Here is a 25456-nt window from a genome sequence, read left to right on the forward strand (position 1 = left end):
GTAGTATTTAGCTTTTCTGGACCACAGTTTTCTCATATGAATTGTGCCCAATGACCTTCTAATTTTAAATCTGTGATCCTATAATCTAGACATGGCAGCCCTGATATCCTCCAGGAAGAAGGAACTCTGATGACACACACAATTAATCCTACAGTGTGGTCCAGTAGAAAGAATGTTGAATTTGAAGTCAGAGGATTTGTTCTATGCTACTTACTACATGAGTGACTGTGATCAGGTCACTTTAATCTATCTGTGTCTCAGTTTCCCAATCTCTAAATCAAGGGTATTGGACTCAATGATCTCAAAGTTCATTCCCAATTCTTATTATCCAATTATAGAATCCAAGTCAATTCAGTTCAATAAGCATGAATTAAGGCAAGATAGGTGGTACAATGGAAAGCGCAGTAGTTCTGTAGTGAAAACACTAAGTTATGTGGCTATGGGCAAGTTACTTAATTTCTGTCTGCCTCAGTTTCTTCAGCTGTGAAATGGAGAACATATTACCTATCTTCCAGGATTGTTGTAAGGCTGAGAAAATATTTATAAAGTGCTTAGCACATGTTGTTCTATCATGTCTGAGTCTATGTGACCTCATTTGAGGTTCTCTTGGCAAAGATTCTGCAGTCAGTTTGCCATTTTCTTCTCCAGTTCATTTTACAGATGAGGAAACTGGGACAAACAGGGTTAAGTGACTTGCTTAGGGTCATATGGCTAGTAAGTGTCTGAGTCCAGATTTGAACTCAAGAAAATGAGTCTGACTTATTGATAGATGCTTAATAAATTATTCTTTCATTCTTTCCCTTACCATGCTCAGGGAAGGATGTATGACTAATTCAATTAAGGAGCAGTTCCCTGTCTATTCTATTTCTCCCAGTACTAGGTCCTGAGGATAGCAGCACAGTCCCTGCCTTCAAGGAGTTCACAATCTTGTAAGGGCAGAGGGGAATAAAGCATGTGCAGCATAATGCTGCAAGATAGAATGTGACAAGGATAGCACAGAGATCCAGATAAAAGGCTATAAGAAAATATAAGAAGAAAGTCTAAACTTCTAGTGAATAAATCCAAGAAGGCTTTCTGGAGGAAGCCTCTCTTGAGTAGAACTGGGAACAGGATTCACACACAATCAAGATAGGATTGGACGTTTGTCTCTTTCCTAGCAGTTAGGACTTCCCATTTTGATAATAAACTCCTTGAAGAAAGAGACAGTACCTTCCATTTCTTTGTAGCACAGAGTTGATCACGTAGTAATCTCTCAATCTATACTTGTTGGAATAGATAGTTCGGTCTATAAGACTAGCCCCAGAATCTCTACTTGATCTGTGGCTCTTTTCCAAAAAATGGAATCAAAGAATGGCTAGTATTTATCAAAAGTAGAACTGATCCCAAGTTTTTAATGACTCCAAGGCCAGTCCTCCATCCACACTATCTGAGTCAGTAAACTATGATCCAAGGGTTCAAACTTATCCTATCAGCTGTTTTTGTACAGCCCATGAACAAAAAATGTGTTTATATTTTAAAATAAATTGTATTTATCTCTCAGGTTGTACAAAAAGTGGTAGCAGACCAGATTTGACCCTTGCTGAGCCATATTGCCTCTCCCACTTTTTCAGAAGAGAAAAATGAGATCTGGTAAGGGAAAATTATTTCCCCAAGATCCCACAATACCCAAACTGATTCTCCTGATATCTGATCCACTATATCAATTCTAATCAATTCAACAAACACCTGGATTGTACCTCCTATATGCAAAGCACCCCATTGGCTTCTCCCTACAGGACTCCCTTCTAGGAGCTCCTCAGGTGAACCTGAGGTGAGTCACTCTGACTCACCATTCATCCACACGCCTCTGTAGTTCTGGGAGGAAGAACTGGGAGTGGAATTGGTGAATGGAGGAGATGTTGGAAAAGATGAGTTTGACGACATCTTCAGAGAAAGCCTTACTACTGCGAGCTTCCTTCAGCAGCTCCTCAAAGAAAACCTGAAGGCAGAATTCATACAGATGGATGGTAGAGTGGTCCAGGCAGTCAGGAGGCTTCCTAGGAAAAAGGCCCCTTGTCTGACTCAGAGAATAGCACAAAGAGATGGGGAAAGCTAAGTGCCAGAAAGTTGGTGCCCTACGAAGCCAGTATCTTATGGGTACTTCTGATGCAATGTAAGATTTTATATTGACAAAGACTTGGTCTTTGTCTTATAATTTATTTATATTCCATCTCCCTACTAGAATTTGGGGTTGATGAATTACCTCTGTTTTAAAATGTAAACATTATTCTTAGCTCATAAGCTATATGATTCCTGTATGAAATTAGCAATTCCATAAAGAAATAGAAATCTCCTCTAAAGGTGAAATTATAAATTAAGAATAGAAGGAACCTGAAAGATATTTATTCTACTCTCTTCATTTTACACATGAGGAATGTGAGACCAGAGAAGACTTGTCCAAGGCTACATAAACACCATTTATATCATTTACTAGGCAGGTAGGCAGGCAGAAGATGGTGTGCTGGGCTTGAGGTCAGAAAGACCTGAGTTTGAATCTTGTCTTAGTCACTTACTAACTGTGTGGCACTGGTTCACTTAACCTTGTTTGGTATCAGTTTTCTCATCTTCAAAATGAGGATATATCACAAGATTGTTTTGAAAATCAAATGAGATAGTATTTGCTTATATGCTATAGATAGATTTAATTTGTGTTGTTTTTTAATCATTTCTGATTCTTTTTGAGCCCATTTGGGGTTTTCTTGGCAAAGACACTGGAGTGATTTTGCCATTTTCTTCTTCAGCTCATTTTACAGATGAGGAAATCAAACAGGATGCTGTGACTTGCCCATGACCATATACCTAATAAATGAATAAGAATGAATTTGAACTCATGAAAAGGAAACTTCCTGATTCCAGGTCCAGCATTCTATGTACTAGACCATCTACCTGCTCAGGTGCATAGTAGGCACTGTTATTATATTATTATCATGATCATCCCCATCATTATCATCGCTAGATGTATGACCCTGGACAAGTCATTTAACCTCTGCCTCAATTTTTCCATATGTAAAATGGAGATACAGCAGCACCCACCTCAAAGGGGTGTTGTAAAACTTAAAATGAGATCATATTTGTAAAGTGTTTACCAATACTTATGCTTGGTACATAATAGGTACTGTATAAATATTAACTGTTATTATCATTATTGCTAGCTATATGACCTTGGGCAAGTCACTCAGTTTCCCTATATGGAATTATTAATAGCATCTCACTCCCAGGGTTGTTGTGAGATCAAATGAGATCATATTTGTAAAGCCTGAGTATAAAGCAGGCATTATAAATTATGGTTATTATTATTCCTACTTTGGAAGGAGGAAGTAACTGAGTGGGGATTTGAACCCACGATCCCTGACTTCAGATCCAGCATAGTTCCACTGTAGCTAATACCCTCCCTCAGGACCCAGCACTGTGCTCTCTGAACACAGATTTAAACGTGAAATGAGAGGAGCCCTGAAGATGGAGATTGGGTGTGGAGCATGTCAGTCACTCACCTGGTCCAGCAGATGGAGGCGGGACACATAGGTCTGCTCGGTCTCCAGGAGCTCCCTAACAATTTTATTCTCTTCTGGCTCTTGCAACTGGGGAGGCAGGTTGGGGATCAGGAAATGGAAACAAATGCATTTTTCCCTAATGATCACGCTGGACAGGGCAGGAGGCAGTGGGAGGTAAACTCTGTTCAACGTTTAAAGCCCTTCCTATTCTGTCTCCAGTCTAACTTTCCAGTCTTATTTCCCATTAGTCCCTTTCATATCCTTAGTGTCTTGGCCATATCCTCAGATTTGTTGTGGCCCAAGTGCCTGGAATGCTTGGTTTCCCCCTTATCTGATTCCCAGAATTCCTTAGGTTCCTTGTACAGGTACAGTCAGCTGCTGCCACCTTCAGAAAACCTAGATATTAGTCCTCCCACCTTCTTCATATTATATTATATTCACATGTTGCACCTTCCCAGGGCTTAATATAGTGCTATTGTAGGCACTTATTAAATAATTATTGAGATAACTAGATATCACCTAGTAGTCAGGAAGATTTGAGTTCAAATCTTGCTTCAAATACAAAAAAAGAGCATGACCCTGGGAAAGTCATTTAATCTTTCCTCTTCTGTAAGATGGAGATAATTATATCACCTATCTCCTCAGGTGTTATGAGGATCAAATGAGATAATATTCATAACATAGCACTGTGTAGCCCTTAATGAGTGACATAAATGTGAATTAATTAATGCAATAAATTAATGCAATTAATTGAATGGTATTAAGTCAGTCAATTTAGGTCCAACCTAGGCTTTTATTATCTCACTCTGCCAAGAATTTTTATTATTACTATCACTAATAAATTCCTAACACATAATAATCCTGAAAATTTCACATTAAAATATAGGTAACATACCAATACTAATTCAAGATGATAAGTAATTTTGGTACTAATACAAATGTTTCATTTTTGAATAGCACTTTGTACTTTCCAAAGTACATATATTATATGCATATATTATCTCTTATGAACCTTAGACAGTCTCATGAGACAGGTGCTATACCCATATAGAGGGGGAGACTGAGTCCTAGATAAATAAAATTATTTATCCAGGATCACTCTAGTCAATCAAGACATCAGAGTTAGAACTCAAGCCTCTGAGCTCTCAAGTGAAGGCATTTTCCACTGTATTTCATATTGCCTTCTTGGAAAGGAGAGAAATAGAGATTCCACATATGGATGCACTGTAGCTCACAGAGGGAGATGGAACTATGCAAATGCTGCCGTTAATGGTCTGACAACTCGGGCGGGGGGGGGGGGGGGGGGGGGGGCTACTCACTCCCCACGAGTCCAGAACCCAACTGCTCACACTCTTTAAGGTGTAATGACAAGTGGATTGAACAATAGTCACCTCCCTTTCCCCAGCATCAGCCCTTAGGAACCTGTTTTCTGGTGTTTATTGTTTCTTCATATGACTTCCTCCAGTCTCCGTTTGAGATCTTATTCCTTAGGGAGTTCAGTAACCTGGTGCTAACTGCCCGGTGGCCAGGTCCTGGTTTTTCTTCCAGATTCTTGCCTTCCTGGGGTTCTGGAGTCATATCAAAGAGGGGTTCAATAAGAGTCTGGGGTTTCTTGGACATGGAGCTGTGCTGCTTTGGCTCAGACCTGGGGTCTTTGGTCTCAGTTCCTGGGGTCCCAAGAAAGCTTGGAGAGATTGGTGTGAGTTGGCCCACACTGGAGGAAGCAGAGCAGCTTTTGGAAGGTCTGTCCTTGGCTTGCTGCTTGTGGGAGACCCTGGATTTGGGACATAGAACCACAAAATGTTGCTTTAACATTAGACTAGTTGAGTTCTATTGAATGCCTTCCCTAATTCTAAATCATTTCAGATACCTGTGTTTTAAGGAACTAAGCAGATATATTCATATGGGAAGGAACAGTTAAGCCCTTAATAGTTAAGGGTTGGAAAGATCTGGGACTAACACTCTCCTTCCCACTTCCACAGCCCTGTTCCAAGAATTGGCTACTATTCTGGTTCCTCTTTGAGTTTCCAGCTCCAGGTCTAGGGAGGGAGGGAAGAAGGGAAGGAGATGATAGTTTCAGATTTAGAACTGGAAGGAACCTCAGAAGCCATCTATTATAGCCCTCACATTTATGATAAGGCAGAAATGAAAACAAGTTGTCCACTACCTCCATCACCCTCCCACCCCATGCCGCACTCCTGTCCCCAGGTCATTCTTTCTCAGGAACCTCAGCTTCTGAACATGAGTCAAAGTGGACCTTGTTTTTTGCCTTTGGGGAACAACTTACTTCCCTGTTTAAACAAACACACTCAGACAGAGGAACTAGTCCTATATATAGTCTTTGCATACACAGAGAGATCTTTGCACACACATAAACAAATAGAATCTTGTTATATTCACTGTTTGCAAAATTTGTTCAGATCTGGACATACAGATTTGTACAAAAGTGTACAAATAGCACAGAGATTTCTTTTTTTTAAGAAAGATTTTTTTTTGAGTTTTACAATTATCCCCCCATTCTTGCTTCCCTCCCCCCAGAAGGCATTCTGTTAGTCTTTACATTGTTTCCATGGTATACATTGATCTCAGTTGAATGTGATGACAGAGAAATCATATCCTTAAGGAAGAAAAATAAAGTAGGAGATAGTAAAATTACATAAAAATGTATTTTTTTTCCTAATTTGATGGTAATAGTCTTTGGTCTTTGTTCAAAGTCCATAATTCTTTCTCTGGATACAGATGGTATTCTCCATTGCAGATAGCTCAGAATTGTCCCTGGTTGTTGTACTGATGGAATGAGCAAGTCCATCAAGGTTGATCATCGCCCTCATGTTGCTATTAGGGTATACAATGTTTTTCTGGTTCTGCTCATCTCACTCAGCATCAGTTCATGCAAATCCCTCCAGGCTTCCCTGAATTCCCATCCCTCCTGGTTTCTAATACAACAATAGTGTTCCATGACATACATATACCACAGTTTGTTAAGCCATTCCCCAATTGAAGGAAATTCACTTAATTTTCAATTTTTTACTACCACAAACAGGGCTGCTATAAATATTTTTGTACAAGTGATGTTTTTACCCATTTTCATCATCTCTTCAGGGTATAGACCCAGTAGTGGTATTGCTGGGTCAAAGGGTATGCTCATTTTTGTTGCCCTTTGGGCATAAGTTCCAAATAGCTCTCCAGAAAGGTTGGATGAGTTCACAGCTCCACCAACAATATATTAGATTTCCTGCATTACTTCCAACATTGATCATTGTTCTTTCTGGTCATATTGACCAGTTTGAGAGGTAGCACAGAGATTTCTAAAATAGCCTATGAGTTCCCACAACACCTAACTCTTCCCTCTTAGGACTATATAAAAGACTATGGATGATGAATAGGGAAAGGATTTCTCTTCATGTTCAACTTCTAATAGGTGTTTAATAAATGTTGATTGACTTGACCACATCAATCCTTTAAATGTAGAGGGAGAAGTCCTTTAAATGCCTAGAAATCAATTAGACCCAGAGAGAGAAAACAATGTGAGAGAATAAGAAAGAGAGAGGAGAGAGAGAATGATATGAAAGAGAAAGAGAGAGAATGAGAAAAACAATGTGAAAGAATGATAAAGGAGTAGTTGGAGAGAGGATAAGAAAGAGGTTGAGAAAAGAGAGAATAAGAGGAGGAGGTAGAGAAAGAGAATGAGAGAGAAGCTGAGTAAGAGAGAGGGAGAGAGAATGAGAGAGTGAGAAAGAGAGGGAGAAAGAATGATAGAGAGAGGAAGAGGTAGGGGAGAGAATAAGACAAAAAGAGAATAAAGGAATGTGAAAAAGAAAAAAGAAAAGAAAGAGAAGAGATAGATAGATATATGGATAGAGAGAGAGAGAGAGAGAGAGAGAGAGAAACACTTCTACTGAAGCTAGTGATTTATATCGGAGAGAGGTAATGCTGCTTCATTCCCAACATGGAGAGGTAATAAATGAAGAAAGGTTTAGAGAGAGGCAGGTGTGAGATTGAGAAGCTCTCAAACTTTCCTTCTCCTCAATCTGTTCTAAATAGCATGACGTTTGTTTCTTGACCTAAAGCAGTTTTAAATTGTCAGGAAATAAAACAAGCCCTATTTAAATATAATAATAGCAATGGGTCACTTTTTATAGCCCTTTACAGTTTACCTAACACTTTCCTAACAACAACTGTCTGAGGTACCAGTGTTATACAGATAGATGAGGAAGATGATGATCATAGGGCTAATAAAATGTCAGAGTCTGTATTTGACCCACCTCTCACTTGGCTCCAGGATGCAAGATACCACTGCATCGTGTTGCTTCTCATACACTAATATATAAGAAATGTTTTCAAGCTCAATGAGACTGTTTAGTGAGGGTTGCAAAGGTTTGTTTGGCCTTATTCAGGCTCTCCTCACCTCTCACTTGGGCTATTGCATTAGCTTTCTAATTGGTCTTCCTGTTTCCAGTGTCTCTCTTCTCTAAATGTCACGCTCTTGCTCAAGAATATTCAATGGCTTCCTATTGTCTCTAAGATAAAATACAAGTTCTTTAGCTTCTAAATGGCAATTAAAATCTTTTTCAGTTTGGCTCCAATCTATCTTTCTGGTTTTTAAATTTAATTTTCTTAAATATTTTATTTATTTTGAGTTTTGCAATTTTTCCCCCTAATCTTACCTCCTTCCCCCACCACCCACAGAAGGCAATTTGCCAGTCTTTATATTGTTTCCATGGTATACATAAATTTAATTTTCAATTTCAATTCTCTATTAGAAGGAAATATTCAAGGAGGTGTTATCTCTAATAAGGAGCCTTTCCTGAATCTCTAGTTGTTGGGATGGCCTTCTTCCTTAAATTATCTTTAATTCATTTTTCCATTTTCATGTTGGATTCCTAAGTGGAAGGTGAGTTTCTTGAGGGCTGAGATGATTTCATTTTTTGTCTTTGTCAACCCAGACCAAAGTATCTTTGATATTTTAATGAAGCTGTTGCCTCATCAATGTGGGCTTTCCCACAATGCAGATCATAAACTATCTATGATACCTTCTCATTTTGTGTGAATCTTCTCTGTCATTCTGCAAATGAGTCTTCCCTAAAATGGAAGATCTACCCAGTCAATGTTCTTGCTGGAGATGTTCTATGTGAATTTTGGTGGAGGATGCCATCCATCCTCACTGTTTCTATGTGCTCAGACCACATTCTACATTACTTCTAAAACAGAATTCTTTTTTGGGAATATCTTTTACTCTTTCTTCCTACCATGAACCTCTCCATGACTTTTTGAATATCTGCTGTCTTGTCATTTCAGTCTTGTTATACTCTTCATGACTCCATTTGGGATTTTCTTGGCATATTGGAATGGTTTGTTATTTCCTTCTCCATCTCATTTACAGATGAGACAACAGGGTAAAGTGACTTACACAGAGTAACACAGCTAGTTAGTGTCTGAGGTTGGATTGAATTTATGAAGATAAATCTATGCACTACTACAACACCTGACCCTCTGGGTAACATACAACTTTAAATGTGGGGGAGAGGGGAACCTGGTATTTCACGTAACACAACATCAATAGAAGAATATTATTGTTAAAAAGATGGACATTTGATTCAAGAAGAAATTTAAGGTCATTAAAAATACATTACAATTTCCCAAAGATGACTGAACCTGTTTTTCCTCCTGTTAGAATTTTAATCTAGTTCATTATCAATTTGCAATGTCCTCCCAATTTATCCCCAATTCAGCTGCTAAAGTATCAGGTTAGACTATAAACTCCAGTAACTCCTTATTATTTAATCCCTAGGATCAAAAATAAATTCCTCTGCCAGGCATGTAAAGCTTTTCACAGTGTGTTCCCTTTCTACCTTTCCATTCTCCTTACTTTTTTTTTACTTCCTTCTACACACTCTACAAAAGACAGCTAGGTGAAATACTCTATAGAGTACTGTTCTGAAGACAGGAAGGCTCTTCAACCTGAGTTCAAATTTGGCCTCAGACACTAGTTGTAACCTTGGGTAAGTCACAGTTCTCAGTTTGCCTCAGTTTCCTCATCTGTAAAATGAGGAGAAGAAAAGAGCAAACTCTTTCTGTATCTCCATCAAGAAAATCCCAAATGGAGTCAGACACAACTGAAACGACTGAACAATCAACAAAGATGTGGCCTGCTGGGAAGCAAGATTTATGAATACCTGTGTGTATCATCATTCCCTCATCACAAATGCCCTTAGTGTATTTCTATAGATGCTTTTCATAAAAAATGTTATATCAGAAGTATATGGATCAGTAATTGTTTATATTCTCTTGGTCACCTTTTTTTAAAAAATAACAATAGTGTCCAAGAACTTTTCTATGACTTAGTGTCCTCCCATCTTTTGACCACTTTGAGAATCAGATTGTTTTGTCTTGGGGCAGCTAGGTGACACAGTGGAAAGATTGTTTTGTTACTAAAGAGGATAGATCATTTAGTCTAGTTGCTTTCCCCACCTTTGATGGGTCCTTAATTAAAATGTTTGATTGAATTTAACACATATCTTCCAACTTAAGTCCAGGGCTCTTTTCACAAACACATTGCCTTCATTTTAAGTATAAAAATATACCAATTAATCAAGAATGATATTCAATTACCTATGTTTGGACATAATTTTCTTACCTGAGGGCCCAAACACAGTCTGAGAAACAAAAAGGGAAAGGGAAAAAAAGAGACAGAGAGAGAGAAAGGAAATGAGGTGGAGAGAAAAAGACAGAGAAAGACATAGAGAAAGACAGAGACAGAGACAGAGACAGAGGAAGATAGACAAGACAGAGCCAGACTGGAGTCCTCTTCATCAAGAGCATTTATGGGAGTTGACCCTATCATGTTCCTTAATCTCCACAGCTTGAAATTCTAAAGACTGATGAGAGATGATTTCCATCCCGCCACTGGATAATTCTATCTTCTGGTTGAACTGAGATCTCTCTTCCAATTGGAGAGTTGATTGCTCTGATATATTTTTGTCTGCATGCATATATGTATATATATATATATGCATGCATATATGCATATATATATATATATATATATAAATGTATGTGTATTTTAATCCATGGAATTTCTCTGATTTGTGCTTGTTAGACTTTAATTGTCAGTCACTATTTATGATAGTCTTTGATACAACCAGTTTTTGGTGGGAAGAGGCCAGGTTGGTGAGTGTAAACTAAAGACTACCTCCATCTTCCCTTAAGAATCATCATAGAAGCAGTTTTTGTCCTGAATCTTTCTTCCCTCTAGATTGGAAATATTTGATGGAAAACCAAATTGCTAGTATCATAAATGAAAAAGGTGAACTCACCACCAATGAGAAGGAAATTAAAGTAATAATTCGAAATTATTTTGTCCAACTCTATGCCAATAAATTTGATAATCTAAGTGAAATGGATGAATATTTACAAAAATATAAGTTGCCCAGGTTAAATGAAGAGATTAAATACCTAAAAAAATCTTTCTCAGAAAAATAAATTTAACAAGCCATTATTGAACTCCCTAAGAAAAAAATCTCCAGGGCCTGATGGATTCACAAGTGAATTCTACCAAACATTTAAGGAACAATTGGTTCCAATTCTATATAAACTCTTCGGCAAAATAGGGAAAGATGGAACTCTGCCTAACTCTTTCTATGAAACCAATATGGTGCTGATACCTAAACCAGGAAGAGTTAAAACAGAGAAAGAAAATTATAGACCTATCTCCCTAATGAATATAGATGCAAAAATCTTAAATAAAATCTTAGCAAAATGATTACAACAAGTTATCACTGGGATAATACATTAGGATCAAGTAGGATTTATCCCAGGAATGCAGGGTTGGTTCAATATTAGGAAAACTGTTAGTATACTCAATTATATCAACAACAAACCTATCAGAAACCATATGATCATATCAATAGATGCTGAAAAAGCTTTTGACAAAATAAAGCATCCATTCCTACTAAAAACACTAGAGAGTGTAGGAATAAATGGACTGTTCCTTAGAATAATTAGCAGTATCTATCTGAAACCAGCAACAAGCATTATATTCAATGGTGAGAGGCTAGAGGCATTCCCAATATGATCAGGGGTGAAACAAGGGTTCCCATTATCACCACTACTATTCAATATCGTATTAGAAATGTTAGCTTCAGCAATTAGAGAAGAAAAAGAAATTGAAGGAATTACAATTGGGAAGGAAGAGACAAAACTCTCACTCTTTGCAGATGACATGATGGTCTACCTAAAGAATCCCAAGAAATCATCCAAAAAACTACTGGAAACAATTAGCAATTTTAGCAAAGTTGCAGGTTATAAAATAAACCCTCATAAATCCTCAACTTTTCTATACATGTCTAGCAAGATACAGCAGGAAGAGCTAGAAAGAGAAATCCCATTCAAAGTAACCTCATACAATATAAAATACCTGGGAGTCTATTTGCCAAGACAGACTCAGTAACTTTTTGAAAACAATTATAAAACACTTCTCACACAAATTAAATCAGATTTAAATAACTGGGCAAATATCAATTTCTCATAGAGCTAATATATATATATATATGTATATATGTATATATATATATATATATATAAAATAAAAATGACTAAACTGTTTAATGCCCTACCAATCAAAATTCCAAAAAATTACTTTAATGACTTAGAAAAAATTGTAAGTAAATTCATATGGAGAAATAAAAAAGTCAAGAATTTCCAGAAATTTAATGAAAAAAAAAGTACAAAAGAAGGGGGCTTATCCCTACCTGATCTAAAATTATATTATAAAGCATCAGTCATCAAAACTGTTTGGTGTTGGCTAAGAAATAGAGTGGTGGACCAGTGGAATAGACTAGGTGCAAAAGCAGGAGACAATTATAGTTATCTGCTGTTTGATAAACCCAAAGAGCCCTGCTATTGGGATAAAAACTCTCTCTTTGATAAAACTGCTGGGAAAATTGGAAGTTAGTATGGAAGAAACTTAGATTGGACCAACACCTAATACCCTTTACCAAGATAAGATCCAAATAGTTACAAGATTTAGACATAAAAAATGATAATATAAGCAAATTAGAAGATCAAGGACTAGTTTACCTGTCAGATCTATGGAAAGGGGAGCAGTTTATGACTAAAGAAGACATGGAGAACATCACCAAAAATCTAGATGATTTCGATTACATTAAATTAAAAAGCTTTTGCACAGATAAAATCACTGTAACCAAGATCAAAAGAAATGTAGTAAATTGGGAAACAATCTTTACAACTAATGATTCTGACAAAGGACTCATTTCTAAAATATACAGAGAACTGAGTCATATTTTTAAAACAAAAAGCCATTCCCCAACTGATAAATGGTCAAAGGATATGCAAAGGCAATTTACAGATGAGTAGATCAAAGCAATCCATAGCCATATGGAAAATTGCTCTAAATCATTAATTATTAGAGAAATACAAATCAAAGCTTCTCTGAGGTACCACCTCACACCTCTCAGACTGGTCGATATGACCAGAAAGGATAATGATCATTGTTGGAAGGGTTGTGGGCAATCTGGGACACTATTACACTGTTGGTGGAGCTATGAATTCATACAACCTTTCTGGAGAGAAATTTGGAGCTACACCCAAAGGGTAACAAAAATGAGCATACCCTTGGATCCAGCAATACCACTACTGGGTCTATACCCTGAAGAGATGATGAAAAAGGGTAAAAACATCACTTATACAAAAATATTCATAGCAGCCCTGTTTGTGGTGGCAAAGAATTGGAAATCAAATAAATGTCTTTCAGTTGGGGAATGGCTTAGCAACCTGTGGTATATGTATGTCATGGAACACTATTGTTCTATTAGAAACCAGGAGGGATGGGAATTCAGGGAAGCCTGGAGGGATTTGCATGAACTGATGCTGAGTGAGATGAGCAGAACCAGAAAAACACTGTACATTCTATCAGCAACATGGGGATGATGTTCACTCTTGATGGACTTGCTCGTTCCATCAGTGCAACAACCAGGGACAATTTTGGACTGTTCTGCAATGAAGAATACAATCTGTATCCAGATAAAGAGCCATGGAGTTTGAACACATTTCAAGGACCATTCCCTTTAATTTAGAAACAAAAACACAGATACCTTATTGTCTGATCTTGTTATCTCTTTTACTTTTTGTTTCTTCCTTAAGGATGTGATTTCTCTCTCATCACACTAAATTTAGATCAATGTACAACATGGAAACAAAATAAAGACTGACAGATTGCTCTCTGTGGGAGTGGGGGGTGGGGGAAGTAAGATTGGTAGAAAAATTGTAAAACTCAAAACTCAAATAAAATCTTTAAAAATTAAAAAAAGAAATATTTGATGGGTAGTCTATAGATATAATTCTAGCTATATATATATATATATATATATATATATATATATATATGTATGTATATCTTGGAGACTGGAGGAGAGATTTTTTATTGGTCCTGAACACTTTGCTGTATCTTCCTTTTAGCTATCCAGCTGTCAGTGTGAACATGGTCCTTCTACTTTCCAAAAACACAGGCCAGACTCTAAGTCATATCTATCCATACTACTTGTGAACTGTTTCCATATATAAATATGCTTATATATGTTATAATAATAGATAATAATATAATATCTATAACATACATTTAAATATTTATTTTATACATTATAAATATATTTATATGTAGAAGCAGTTCACAAGTGATATAACATATATGACCTGAATAAATAATGGATAGATAAGATCATATTATTTAAATATATAGATTAAAGATATTGATTAAAATATAGATAGTTTGGTAATAGAATATACATAAATATATATGTATATATATGTGTATGTGTGTGTGTGTGTGTGTGTGTGTGTGTGTGTGTGCTCAGAGGTTTTTTTTTTTTTAACATACCCCTATACCTTATAAATTCACAAAAAAGGAATTCTTTCTATAGTATACATAGTAAGTGGTCATTCACTCTCTATTTACTCATCCCCAAGTAGGGGAATCCCAACCCCTCTTGAGGTACAACCTATTAGAAGACTTAGATGAACTGATGAAAAATGAAATACAAACATAGAAACATCACAAAGAATTCCATGATACCGTGTAAATGGAAATAACAATAACAACTACAAAAATATATTGGAGTACTATGATGATAATGACTGAGGTTTACACCAGAGATAACAAAATGTACCTTCTGAAGGACCAAAAATACATGTTTTTTCAATATGATAAATATGACTTTGGTTGGATTGACTATGCTTATCTCAAAAGAAGGTTTTTATTTGGGGGGAGGGGAAGAGGGGAATTGTGAAGGGGAGAATACGTGAATGAGTGTAGGTCAGTGATGGGGGGATCTGCAATTGGGATACAAGAATCAAAAGACCTAAAGGAAGAAAACATTATCAAAGAAATGTTTTGGTTTTGTTTTTAAATATGCAAAAGAGAATGGAAGTAAATTGAAAAAGGGATAATTGCAAGTCAAGTTGTTTGCTATTATTGTGTTAAATATGACATACATTTAAAAAAAAGCTCAGCCTATGGGGTGGTTAGGTGGTGCAGTGGATAGAGCACTGGCCCTGGAGTCAGGAGTACCTGAGTTCAAATCCAACCTCAGACACTTAATAATTACCTAAACTGTGTGGCCTTAGGCAAATCACAACCCCATTTGCCTTGCAAAAACTAAAAACAAAACAAAAAAAAAATTCAGACTACATAATGAAGTTCAGCGTTTCATTTACAATTCTTATTTTCTGTTTTTCTTCATGTATTGACATGTTGGTTCATGTTTATTAAATATATAATAAAAATAAAAAAATAAAATGCATCTCTTCTTTATGTGGGTTTGGAAGAGGCAACATATGGTTTCAGGGGATAGAGCTCTGGGACTAGAGTCAGGAAAGAGCTGAGTACAAATCTAGCCTAAGACATTTACTAGCTGTGTGCAAGTAACTTAACTCTGTTTGCCTTAGTTTCCTCATTTGTAAATCAAGCTGGAGAATGAAATGGCAAACCGTTCTGGTATCTTTGCCAAGAAAACCTCAAGTGGGGGTCACAGAGAGTTGGACAGGACTGAACAACAACAATAACAAAAGTACTCTTTCTACCCTGCCTTGAGTTCAGAGCCCACCTATGAAAGCTGGCTATTTGATACTGGACAAATCACTTAAGTTTTTATTGCTCTGAGTTTCTCTCTGTAAATTTCTGAGAAAATAAAACATGAATTGGTAGTGGGAGTTTCCTCATCTAGGAGTCCCTCCATTCCAGTGAAACCACAGGTCCAAGTTCTATCCTTATCTAAAGACAGATTAAGACCAAGACATTGTCCCTGTGACTCTCTCTTCCAGATACAAGGGCCTTCTAAATCAGATTTGTTTGTTAACTTCTCATCTGGCTGTCACGAGGCTCTAGTTCTTTTGCTCCTGCACATGGGTATACTTTTCCCTTCCCTTCCAGAACCCCCCCCCAAACTCCTTCATCACTTCCTCTTTCCTCTTGAGGCTCATGTTCATTTGAAGTTCATGTTCATTTCTCCTCATTTGTAATAATCCATTATATTTTTCAGAGCCTCTTTCCAGATATCACCCCTTTTGAGTTTCTCAGTAACTCTTCCAGATAATTTGTTGCTATTCGGTATTCATTGACCTCCAACTCTTCCTGACTCCATAGACCATAGTACATCCTTTTATATTTCACTATTTCCTAAGTCTGTTCAAGCCCATGCTCTTTATATCCATGACACTACCTATCCATCTCATCTTCTGCCTTCATTTTGCTTTTATTTTCAACTTTTCTCAGCATCAGGGTCTTTTCCAGTGGGTCCTGTCTTCTCATTATGTGACCAAAATATTTAGGCTTTAGTATTTGACCTTCCAGTGAATAGCTTGAATTAATCTACTTAAATATTAACTGATTTGTCCTCCTACAGAGGAAGAGATAGAATTTCATAGAAAGTGATTTAACCAAGATTAGAAATAAATGAAGGAGCTGGGAAGCATCCTAAGTCTCATCCAAAACTTCTTTCTAAGGAGGAGGCAACTTAGTTCTAAAGGGGGGAATAACTACCTCAAGAATACACAGCATGATGGGGGAAGCTAGGTGAGCATTGGCCCTGAAGTCAGGAGGACCTGAGTTTGAATTTGACCTCAGATACTTAATAATTACCTAGCTGTGTGACTTTGGGCAAGCCACTTAACCCCATTGCCCTGCAAAAAAAAAAAAATACAGCAGACAGCAGACAGAGCTAAGTTGCACAGTGCATAGAGTGCTAGACCTAAAGTCAGGAAGACCTAGATTCAAATCTAGTCTCAGATTTACCAGTTGAATGACCCTGGGCAAGTCACTGAACTTTGGCTCAATTTCCTTAACTGTAAAATAAGGATTATTAAATTAGGGGATAGAGTTGAAATTGGAGTCCAAGGCTTCTAGTTGCAGTTCAAAACTCTTTCTTCTACACTAATACTAAACTATCTCTTGTTTCTCTTACCTCCTAGACATGTTATCTTTCTTCTACTCCATATTTTTTGATTATTTGAGCCCTGGATTTGGAGCCTCAGGACTTGGATTCAAATCTTAGTACTATTATTTACCACCTATGTGATTTAAGGCAAGACCTCTCTGGCCTCAGTTTTCTCATCTATAAAATAAGGGAGTTGGACAAGATGACCTCTTGTATCTCTTTCAGTTCAAAAGTCATGATTCAGTCTTCTATCAGGATCACAGTTCTTTCGATAGAATGATGGCCTTTTTTTGGCTTTGTCCAGACATACTATAACTGTTTTCTGTTCTATATTTTATCTCAGTTTCTGCTTCTGCATTCCCCCCCCAAAAAAAACCCCAATCAAGCTTCTGTTTCCTTTTGTTGTCACCCTTGTCCTCAAGAAGTCAAGACCTCCAGAGCACAAATTGTTGCAGATCCTATATGGAAGTACTCCCCTCCCCACAAAGAGAAGCACTACTCCTCCCCACTCCACCAGCTCATTTCAGTTTGCTAATTCTAACCACAGAGTATTATCCTGATAAATGATTCCAAATCTGATATGTTTGTGAGAGGAGATACAGGTTTGGTTCCTGTGCACCCAGTGATGGGGGCTCATTAGGCAATAAAGACTGAATAATCAGTGTCTAAACCACTGAACAGAATTGGGGTGGGTCAGGGATTATGAGAAGTGTCCCCAAAACCTAGATTTAGAGTTGGGAGGACCTTAGAGGTCATCTAGTCCAACCACTGCAGAAGAGATGGTATATCCATAAGAATTTGATTCACTATTTACTAGCTGTACTACTTCCTACTTGTGTGACCTTAGAGAGGTCATTTAACCTCTCCAGCCTAAATCCTGAAAGTCTTCCCCTTTCTGGACTGATTTGTGAAAGCAAACTAGATCATCTTTTGTCTTAATTCTTAGTTATCCTTAAATCACTGAATGAATGTTGCTTAGACAAACTGAAATTTGGGAAAGATCTTAGTTTGAAAAGGTTGCCTATTTCATTCAGGGTCATTGCCAGTTGTCTTAACTTCCATCTTGCCACTGGCCCACCATGATCCTGGAGGAGACAGTGAGGCTGATGACTTTGCTCCAGTTAAATCCAATTTACTTGCAAGTCTAGACATCACCCTCCTGATGTCATTGGTCTTCTTTGAGAACAAAGGACAAATAACAGGAATGACCTCATGGCAACACAATCTCTAAAGACTATGTCCTCAACTGGAAGCATGCTTCTTGTCTCTCCTGAATAGACATGTATAGAATTGGAAGGCTCTTGGAGTTGGTATAGTGGAAAGATCAATGAATCAGGATCTGTCCCTATTTGCAATCCATTTCAGTTTTCTAAAACCTTATCTGTAAAATGAATGGGTTGGAATCTTAATTTTGTTGCTATTGTTGTTGAGTTGTCTTCAGTCATTTCTGACTCTGGGACTCATTTTGGGGTTTCCTTGGCAAAGATATTAAAGTATTTGCTGTTTTCTTCATAGATGGCCTTCAAAGTCCCTTTCCTGCTTGAGATTTATGATGGTATGATGCTATGAAGGAAAAATTAGATGACTTGGTGGATAAAATGCTGGTTCTAGAGTCAGGGAGACCTATTTTCAAACTTAATCTCAAATAATTATCAGTTATGTGATCCTGGTCAAGTCACTTAACTTTTGTTTATCTCAGTTTTCTCAATTGCAAAATGGGACTAATAGAACCTACTTCACAAGGTTGTGAAAATCAAACAAGGCATTTATAAAGCATTTATAAAGAGCAGAGTGCTTGGCTCTTAATAAGTGCTTATTTATTAATAAATAAATTTAATAATAAATAAATAATTTAATAAAAAATTAATTTCCTCCCCAAATCTGTACCTCAAATAGGTATCCCCTCTAAAATACATCTGACCAACTATTTACTCAGTTCTCATTCTTTAAGACCTCTAGTTAAGGGGAGCCCATTGAGGAATTTCCCTTTATTTAACCTACATCTTCTGTCAGCAACTTCTACCTATGGTCCTTAATTCTACCTTCCAGAAGCCAAGGAAGACAAACCTAAGCCCCCTTTCACAAGATAGCCCTTGAAACACTTGAAATCAGGTATCATGTTCCCCCTGAGTCTTTTCTTCTACAGATCAAAGATACCCAGCTCTTTCCATCAGTTCCTGAATGGCTTCATCTCCATATTCTCACCATTCTACAGACCTTCCTCTGAATACTCTCCAGTTTATCAATGTCCTTCCTAAAATGTGATAGCCAAAACTCAAAGTAATGCTCTAGATATAATCTGGCAAGGGCAGATAGGATACAACTCTATTTCTTTTATGTATCCAAGTATAGTTTTATCTTTCTCAGTGACCATATTTGTTATACCATTGACCCAAATTAAGTTTGCATGTCACTAAAATGTCCAGATCTGTTTACACTCACACACACACACACACACACACACACACACACACACACACACACAGAGTTGTTTAATTACAACTTCCCTGTTGTGTCATTGTGAAAATGATTTTTTGAAAGCAGGTGCAAAATTTATATCTTTGTTAAAATTCATCTGATTAATCTTGGTTTGTGAAGATATTTTTCCTTCTTCACTCATTTTACATTTCTATTGCCTTGTATTCTTGTTTATTAGGTACATATTCTATTATCTTTCTCACTAGATTAAAGGCTCCCTGTGGACAGGGATGGTATATTATTCATTTCTATATTCTTCATAGCACCTAGTATAATACTGGACATATAGTGGGTATCTAGTAAAAAAAAATTTAATAAATCAAAGAATGAAAGTTACTCACACAGTTACATACTAGAAAGTTAAGGTTACTTTGTCAAAAGGCAAACTTCCTAAGTTTCCAGAATGGGTAATGGGCACTGCAGTTATTGAGAGAACATAGAATCCCCAAGCTGGGGAATGTAGATCCATATGCACTTGCCACTGCACCCTCTGGACTTCAAGTCCTTACCCTCTGCCTGTTGACATACTCTAACTTTGTTAAGAACCAATCTTGTCATACACCTCGGCTGCTGACCCTTAAGGACTACTAAATCTTTCCATCTACCCTGTAGCTGAACCCTCCTATATCTATTGCTTTCCCCAATTAGAATGGAGCAGCTTCAGAGAAGAGATTGTCTTGTTTTTCTGTCTGTATCAAAGTGCTTATACATGGTAGGTATCTAAAAATGCTTTTTCATTTATTTATTCATTCACAGAAGTCAGAGTTTCAAACGGTAACTCCATTATCACCCCAAAATATGTGAACTATACAATTCCATATCTCTAGGATTTGCCCTTTGGTACCTCATCTTATCTGACTTCAGGGCCAGTTCCTGTCCACTAAATCAACCCATCCCACCCACTCAAAGCTTAAGATCAAGAGGAAGATGAGAATATATCAGAAGAAATTACATGATGTCCCTTGAGTAGGTGGGAATATGAGGAGAAGAGGGAGGAGACATTTTAGAAGTCAGGCAGTGATTTGGAAGACAGAAAAGAACAAGATTAGTGAGGCAAGGGAACAGGAAGAAGGAAGCAGGAGATGAGGTTATGATTCACTGGGATAGAGTTATGCAATCTCATGCTAACTTTCCACAGACCAGACTAAGTAGTTTACAGATACATGAGCATAAGCATAGTATACACATATTCACATATAATATACATTACTACATATAACCCATCATCTAGATACAATCAGATATTGTTTGTTCTTTGTTCTGGAAGAAGACCAAAACATCAGAGAGGTGATGCTATGATACACATGTGAACTGGATTTGAGTAAGGGAGTGCTGTACAAAGTAACTAGCCTCATTTTTTCCCTTCATTCATATAAGTCCAGTGGCTAGATATGGATCAGGATGACTAATCCAAAATTTGAGGCAATCAGGGTTAATAATCACACAACTAGTAAATATCAAGTATCTAAAACTAGATTTGAACTCAAGTCCTCCTGACTCCAGGGCCAATACTTTATCTGCTGCAACATCACCAACTCCATCTTGTTGCTCCTTTATCTCAGTGATTAAGGCAGATAAGAAAGAAAAGAAGAAGAGTCTCTTTTGCAGAGTCAAAAAAAAATCATTCCTCAAGATTTTTGGTGAAAACAGGAACAATTGCTAGTTACACTTTCTCTGAACCAATCAGGTCCCTTTACATATGTACCATATATTGTTGTTCTTGTTAACTCGTTTCAATAGTATCCAATTCTTTGTGACCTTATTTTAGAGTTTCCTTGGCAAAGATCCTGGAGTGATTTGCCATTTTCTCCTCCAACTCAATTTACAGATGAAGAAAGTGAAGCAAACAGAGTGTAGTAATTTGTCCAGGATCACAGTTAGTATCTGAGGATGGATTGGAACTCAGAGGAAGTGTCTTTACACACACACACACACACACACACACACACACACACACACACACACAGTCTCTTTCTTGCATAACTACTATCATTCCTTAAGACCATTTTCCTCTAGATATGGGACATTTTTCTGGGGACCATGAGACAGAAGGAGGCACCAAGCAAGGGAGAAATGAACAGAAGGCAGGGGTAAGTGGAGCACCTTTTTGAACATGTTAAATATGTATGAATTTGACATCTAGTTGTAGCCTAAGATTCCTGAGGGACGAGAGGAACATAGAGAAGGGGCCTAGGACTGGAGCATCATGAAATAATGGAAAAAGCCTTGGTTCTGTAGTCAGAAGACCTGGTTTCAAATCCTTCTTCTGACATTAACCTGTGGATCCTCAGCAAAGTCACTTCCTTTCTCTAGGCTTTAGCTTCTCCATACATCTAAGGTTAGACCAGATGGCCTCTGGGGTCCTTTCTAGATCTAAATCTATGATGATCCTATTAATTCTACAGGAACTAAAAAAGTCTCCTATCCCTTACATCAGTGGTCCTCCCTCCATCCATTGCTAGACTGCAGGCAAGCACACACCCCAGCCTCTTGATATAGGTCCTAGAATCTTTCCTAGCCTCCCCAAGTCATACCTGCTGTCTTCAAACACAGTCAATAGGTTAAACACCTTAACCATGTTGTCCCCTTCTCTCTCCATCCTGTAGGGCATCAGTCACTTCAGCCAGATGCTGACCATGCAGAAATGAAGGTAAGAGGTTTACAGGTACCAAATCCAACAACAGCTCTACTCTCCTGACTGCAGACTAAGACATTCAGGAAGTGAGCCTATCTTTGCTAAAGTGCAAACTCTGCAGTCCTATTTCTTCCTTCAGAAATGGAGAAAGAGGAAGCATCTCTGGACCCCCTCCCAGATGTTCACAGTAGGAGGAGCCTGGCTAGGAGGCACATATGGTCTTCCTTGGCAAAGGAACAAAATCTCACCCTGGGTGGCCCACTAGCCCTAGGGTCTACAAACTCTGCTTTTGAAGAGGCAAAGAGAACTCTTCATCTATAGATGAATCACATCTCCATTTCCCAGTCAATCTCTGAGACAGATCATTAACCCAGTCCTCACATACTTAACAGAATTTGAATTGGAAGGGACCTAATGATCATCTAGTGCAATTCATATCTGAGAGGATTCTCCACTACAAAATGATTGACAAATAGTTATACAAGCTCTGATTGAAGACTCAAGTGAGGAGGGACTCCATTAACACTGAAGGTATCCTGTTTCATTTTTGGTTGAGCCATTATTAGGAGGGCAGCCCAATGGCACCCTAGTTCATGGAGTTCTGGGCTGGAGTCAGGAAGATGAATTTTCATTATCAATTACCATTATCAATTCAATTATCCAGATTCACAAACTATGTAATCCTCAATCCCAACCCTTTCCACTTTTAGACAATCAATTTTGTCAGTTATAAAACATCAATATCAAAGAGCATCTTTCACCTTCATCTCCTTCTCTTCAGACTCTCATTACCTCTCTCCTGGACTCTTGAAGTAGCCTCTTAATCAGTGTTTCTTAAGTCTCCCATTTTCATCTCGAATAAGAGTTACAAAAATTATTTGACCATGTTTCTTTCCATTCAGTAAATTCCAAAGGCTTCCTATTTCCTTTAGGATAAAATACAAACTCCTGTGGTTGGTATTTAAAGTCCTTCATAGTCTACTTCCAACCTATCTATATCCAGGTTTATTGCACTCCCTTTTACATATTCTATATTTTGTTCAGAATGTTGTTCTTGAGTTGTTTCAGTTGTGTCCAAATTTCCAAGACTCTATTTAGGGTTTTCTTGGCAAAGATACTGGAGTGGTTTACTGTTTCCTCTTCCAAATCATTTTACAGATGAGTTGGCAAACAGGGTTAAATGGCTTGCCCAGAGTAACACAGTCAATTAGTATCTAAGGCTAGATTGGAACTCAGGTCCTCCTAAGCCTAGGGCTGGAACTCTATTCACTGTACCTTTCTTCATGACCAGCCCACTGCTTCTGACACATTGCTATTGTACATTTGATATATTCTTCAGAAGAACCACAAATCATAGTATAGATTGACAAAGAAAATTAGATATGAAAGGAATGTTTTCTTTTTCTCTGTGACATAAATGATGATGACTGTCTTACTGAATAGTTTTATCAATAAAAGTTCAAACTAACTTTCTTTACTATCACAAATAATTTATTTAGATAATGATTGAACATTGGCTCCTCACCTAGGGAAAGTATGTTCCCAACCTAGAAAAGATGCATTTCCATTTTAGGAATGGAAATTTCCTATCCTAGGGATTATTTTTTTTCTCAATCTAGGGTATACATATACTCAGGAGGTGCTAGAAGCTTGTTAAGGGGTATTTAGCAAATAACTATAGTATCCTATTGAAAAATTCCAGAAGTATCAAGCATATGCTTCAGATTCAGAAATTCTGGTTTCTAATAACTTATCTCTGTGAATCAGAATTCCTAGTCCTGTTTTCTATCAAATACAAAGCAAGAAACAATTTGACAACTGAACAAGATATGTGAGAATTTCTTTCAAAAATTCAAACATGGGGCAGCTAGGTGGCCAGGGTGGCTAGGTGGCATATTGGATAGAACACCGGCCCTGGAGTCAGGAGTACCTGAGTTCAAATCCAGCCTCAGACACTTAATAATTACCTAGCTGGGGGTGGCTAGGTGGCATAGTGTTTTAAAGCACTGGCCCTGGAGCCAGGAGTACTTGGGTTCAAATCCGATCTCAAACATTTAATTACCTGTGTGTGTGGCCTTGGGTAAGCCACTTAACCCCATTTGCCTTGCAAAACCCTAAAAAAAAATTACCTAGATATGTGGCCTTGGGCAAGCCACTTAACCCCATTGCCTAGCCAAAAAAAAAATGCAACCAAGAATAAAACTGATTGACGAGAAACAGAATCAATAGTAATTTGACTGTTCTGATAAACATTTCACAGCTTTGTAATATTTTAAATGCTCTTATGCACCGATTAATTTCTTTATTTTATCTGTTATTTTTTTAGTTACATGTACATGGTAAACTCTAAAATTTGTTTGCTAAAAAGTTTGCTAAAAGCCAAGGGGTAGAAGCCTTAGGGATGGATCAACTTGGGAAAGGAATCTGAGAGTTCACTGGCATAGGGATATATCTTAAATTTGGTCAAGTCTGTATATATTGCAGGGTGGAATAATGGAATGATTGTGTAATAATGAAGTCAGGGGGTTGGGTTTAAATCCCAGCTCTGCTACTTACCACTTGTGTTACCCTAGACAAGTCACTTGACCTTCCTAGGCCTAGGTAGCTAGGTAGTGGCTCAATGGAAATGTGAACTGGGGCTAGGATCAGGAAGACCTAAGTTTAAATCCATCCTCAGACACTTACTAGCTAGGTGACCTTGGGTAAGTCACTTAACTTATGCTTGCCTCAGTTTCCTCATTTGTAAAGTGAGAATACTAGTAAACTCTTCTCCCCGGGTTGTTCTAAAGATCAAGTGAGATAATAATTGTAAAATACCTGGCATAAGTGGGCATTATATTATTATTGTTTGTTTCCTTATTTATAAAATGAATGGAATAGGACTGGGTGATTTCTAAGGTCTCTTTGCTCTAAATTTTTGACTAAGATAGGAGTTGTAGAACTAGAAAGACTGTCAGAAATCAGAAAGGACTTTGATAGAGTGATAGTATTGGGCTTAGACAGAGGGAGATCTAAAACCAGTTAGTTGTGCTTCTGCTCCTTTTTCTGGAACTTTTGCTCCTTTTCTTGGACTGTGACCCATATCTGAGTATGGGCAAAGCAATAGAGTCTCACTTTTGTGATAGCAAAGAGACTGCTAACCCTCTTACAATCCAGTCCATGGACCTAGAATCCAGAAGCAGCTACCAATGCTGATTTCAGTGGCTCCCAAGGACTGCTCCTGGGGTCTGGTCTATGATGCGGAGGCCTGAGCCAGATTGTCCTTCATTCTCACCCCAGTGTAGCAGATTTTTCTGCTGACCTTCCAAGTTGTTCTTGGCAATCTCTGAGCTGAGCTCTAGAAACCACCACCAGGGTCACAGACC

The 25456-nt window shown here is 37.6% G+C and overlaps 1 protein-coding gene and 1 long non-coding RNA gene across 4 annotated transcripts in view; one reads left to right on the top strand and one right to left on the bottom strand.

Annotated features, from left to right (window-relative positions):
* The window catches only part of FGD2 (FYVE, RhoGEF and PH domain containing 2), a 52837-nt gene extending 30618 nt beyond the window's left edge, over positions 1-22219 (bottom strand). Inside the window, exons 1-4 of one of the 3 annotated variants that reach the window (XM_074236388.1) lie at positions 21991-22219; positions 4953-5304; positions 3531-3617; positions 1830-1978 (exon numbers count right to left, since the gene is read on the bottom strand). In XM_074236388.1, the coding sequence (XP_074092489.1) occupies positions 1830-1978; positions 3531-3617; positions 4953-5304; positions 21991-22067 (665 nt within the window). In that variant the 5' untranslated portion in view covers positions 22068-22219. Of the gene's footprint in view, positions 1-1829; positions 2037-3530; positions 3618-4921; positions 5305-21990 lie in introns of those variants that run through there. The other 2 variants (XM_074236390.1, XM_074236389.1) reach the window with 2 other exon arrangements.
* LOC141523312 (uncharacterized) overlaps positions 1-22761 on the top strand; it is a 47633-nt gene extending 24872 nt beyond the window's left edge. The window contains exons 2-3 of the long non-coding RNA XR_012478453.1: positions 21473-21546; positions 22063-22761. This is a non-coding gene — a long non-coding RNA (uncharacterized LOC141523312). The remainder of the gene's footprint in view (positions 1-21472; positions 21547-22062) is intronic.
* Positions 22762-25456: the final 2695 nt, after the last annotated feature.

Source organism: Macrotis lagotis, chromosome 5 (genome assembly GCF_037893015.1).
Source record: "Macrotis lagotis isolate mMagLag1 chromosome 5, bilby.v1.9.chrom.fasta, whole genome shotgun sequence".
NCBI classification, from domain to species: Eukaryota; Metazoa; Chordata; class Mammalia; order Peramelemorphia; family Peramelidae; genus Macrotis; species Macrotis lagotis.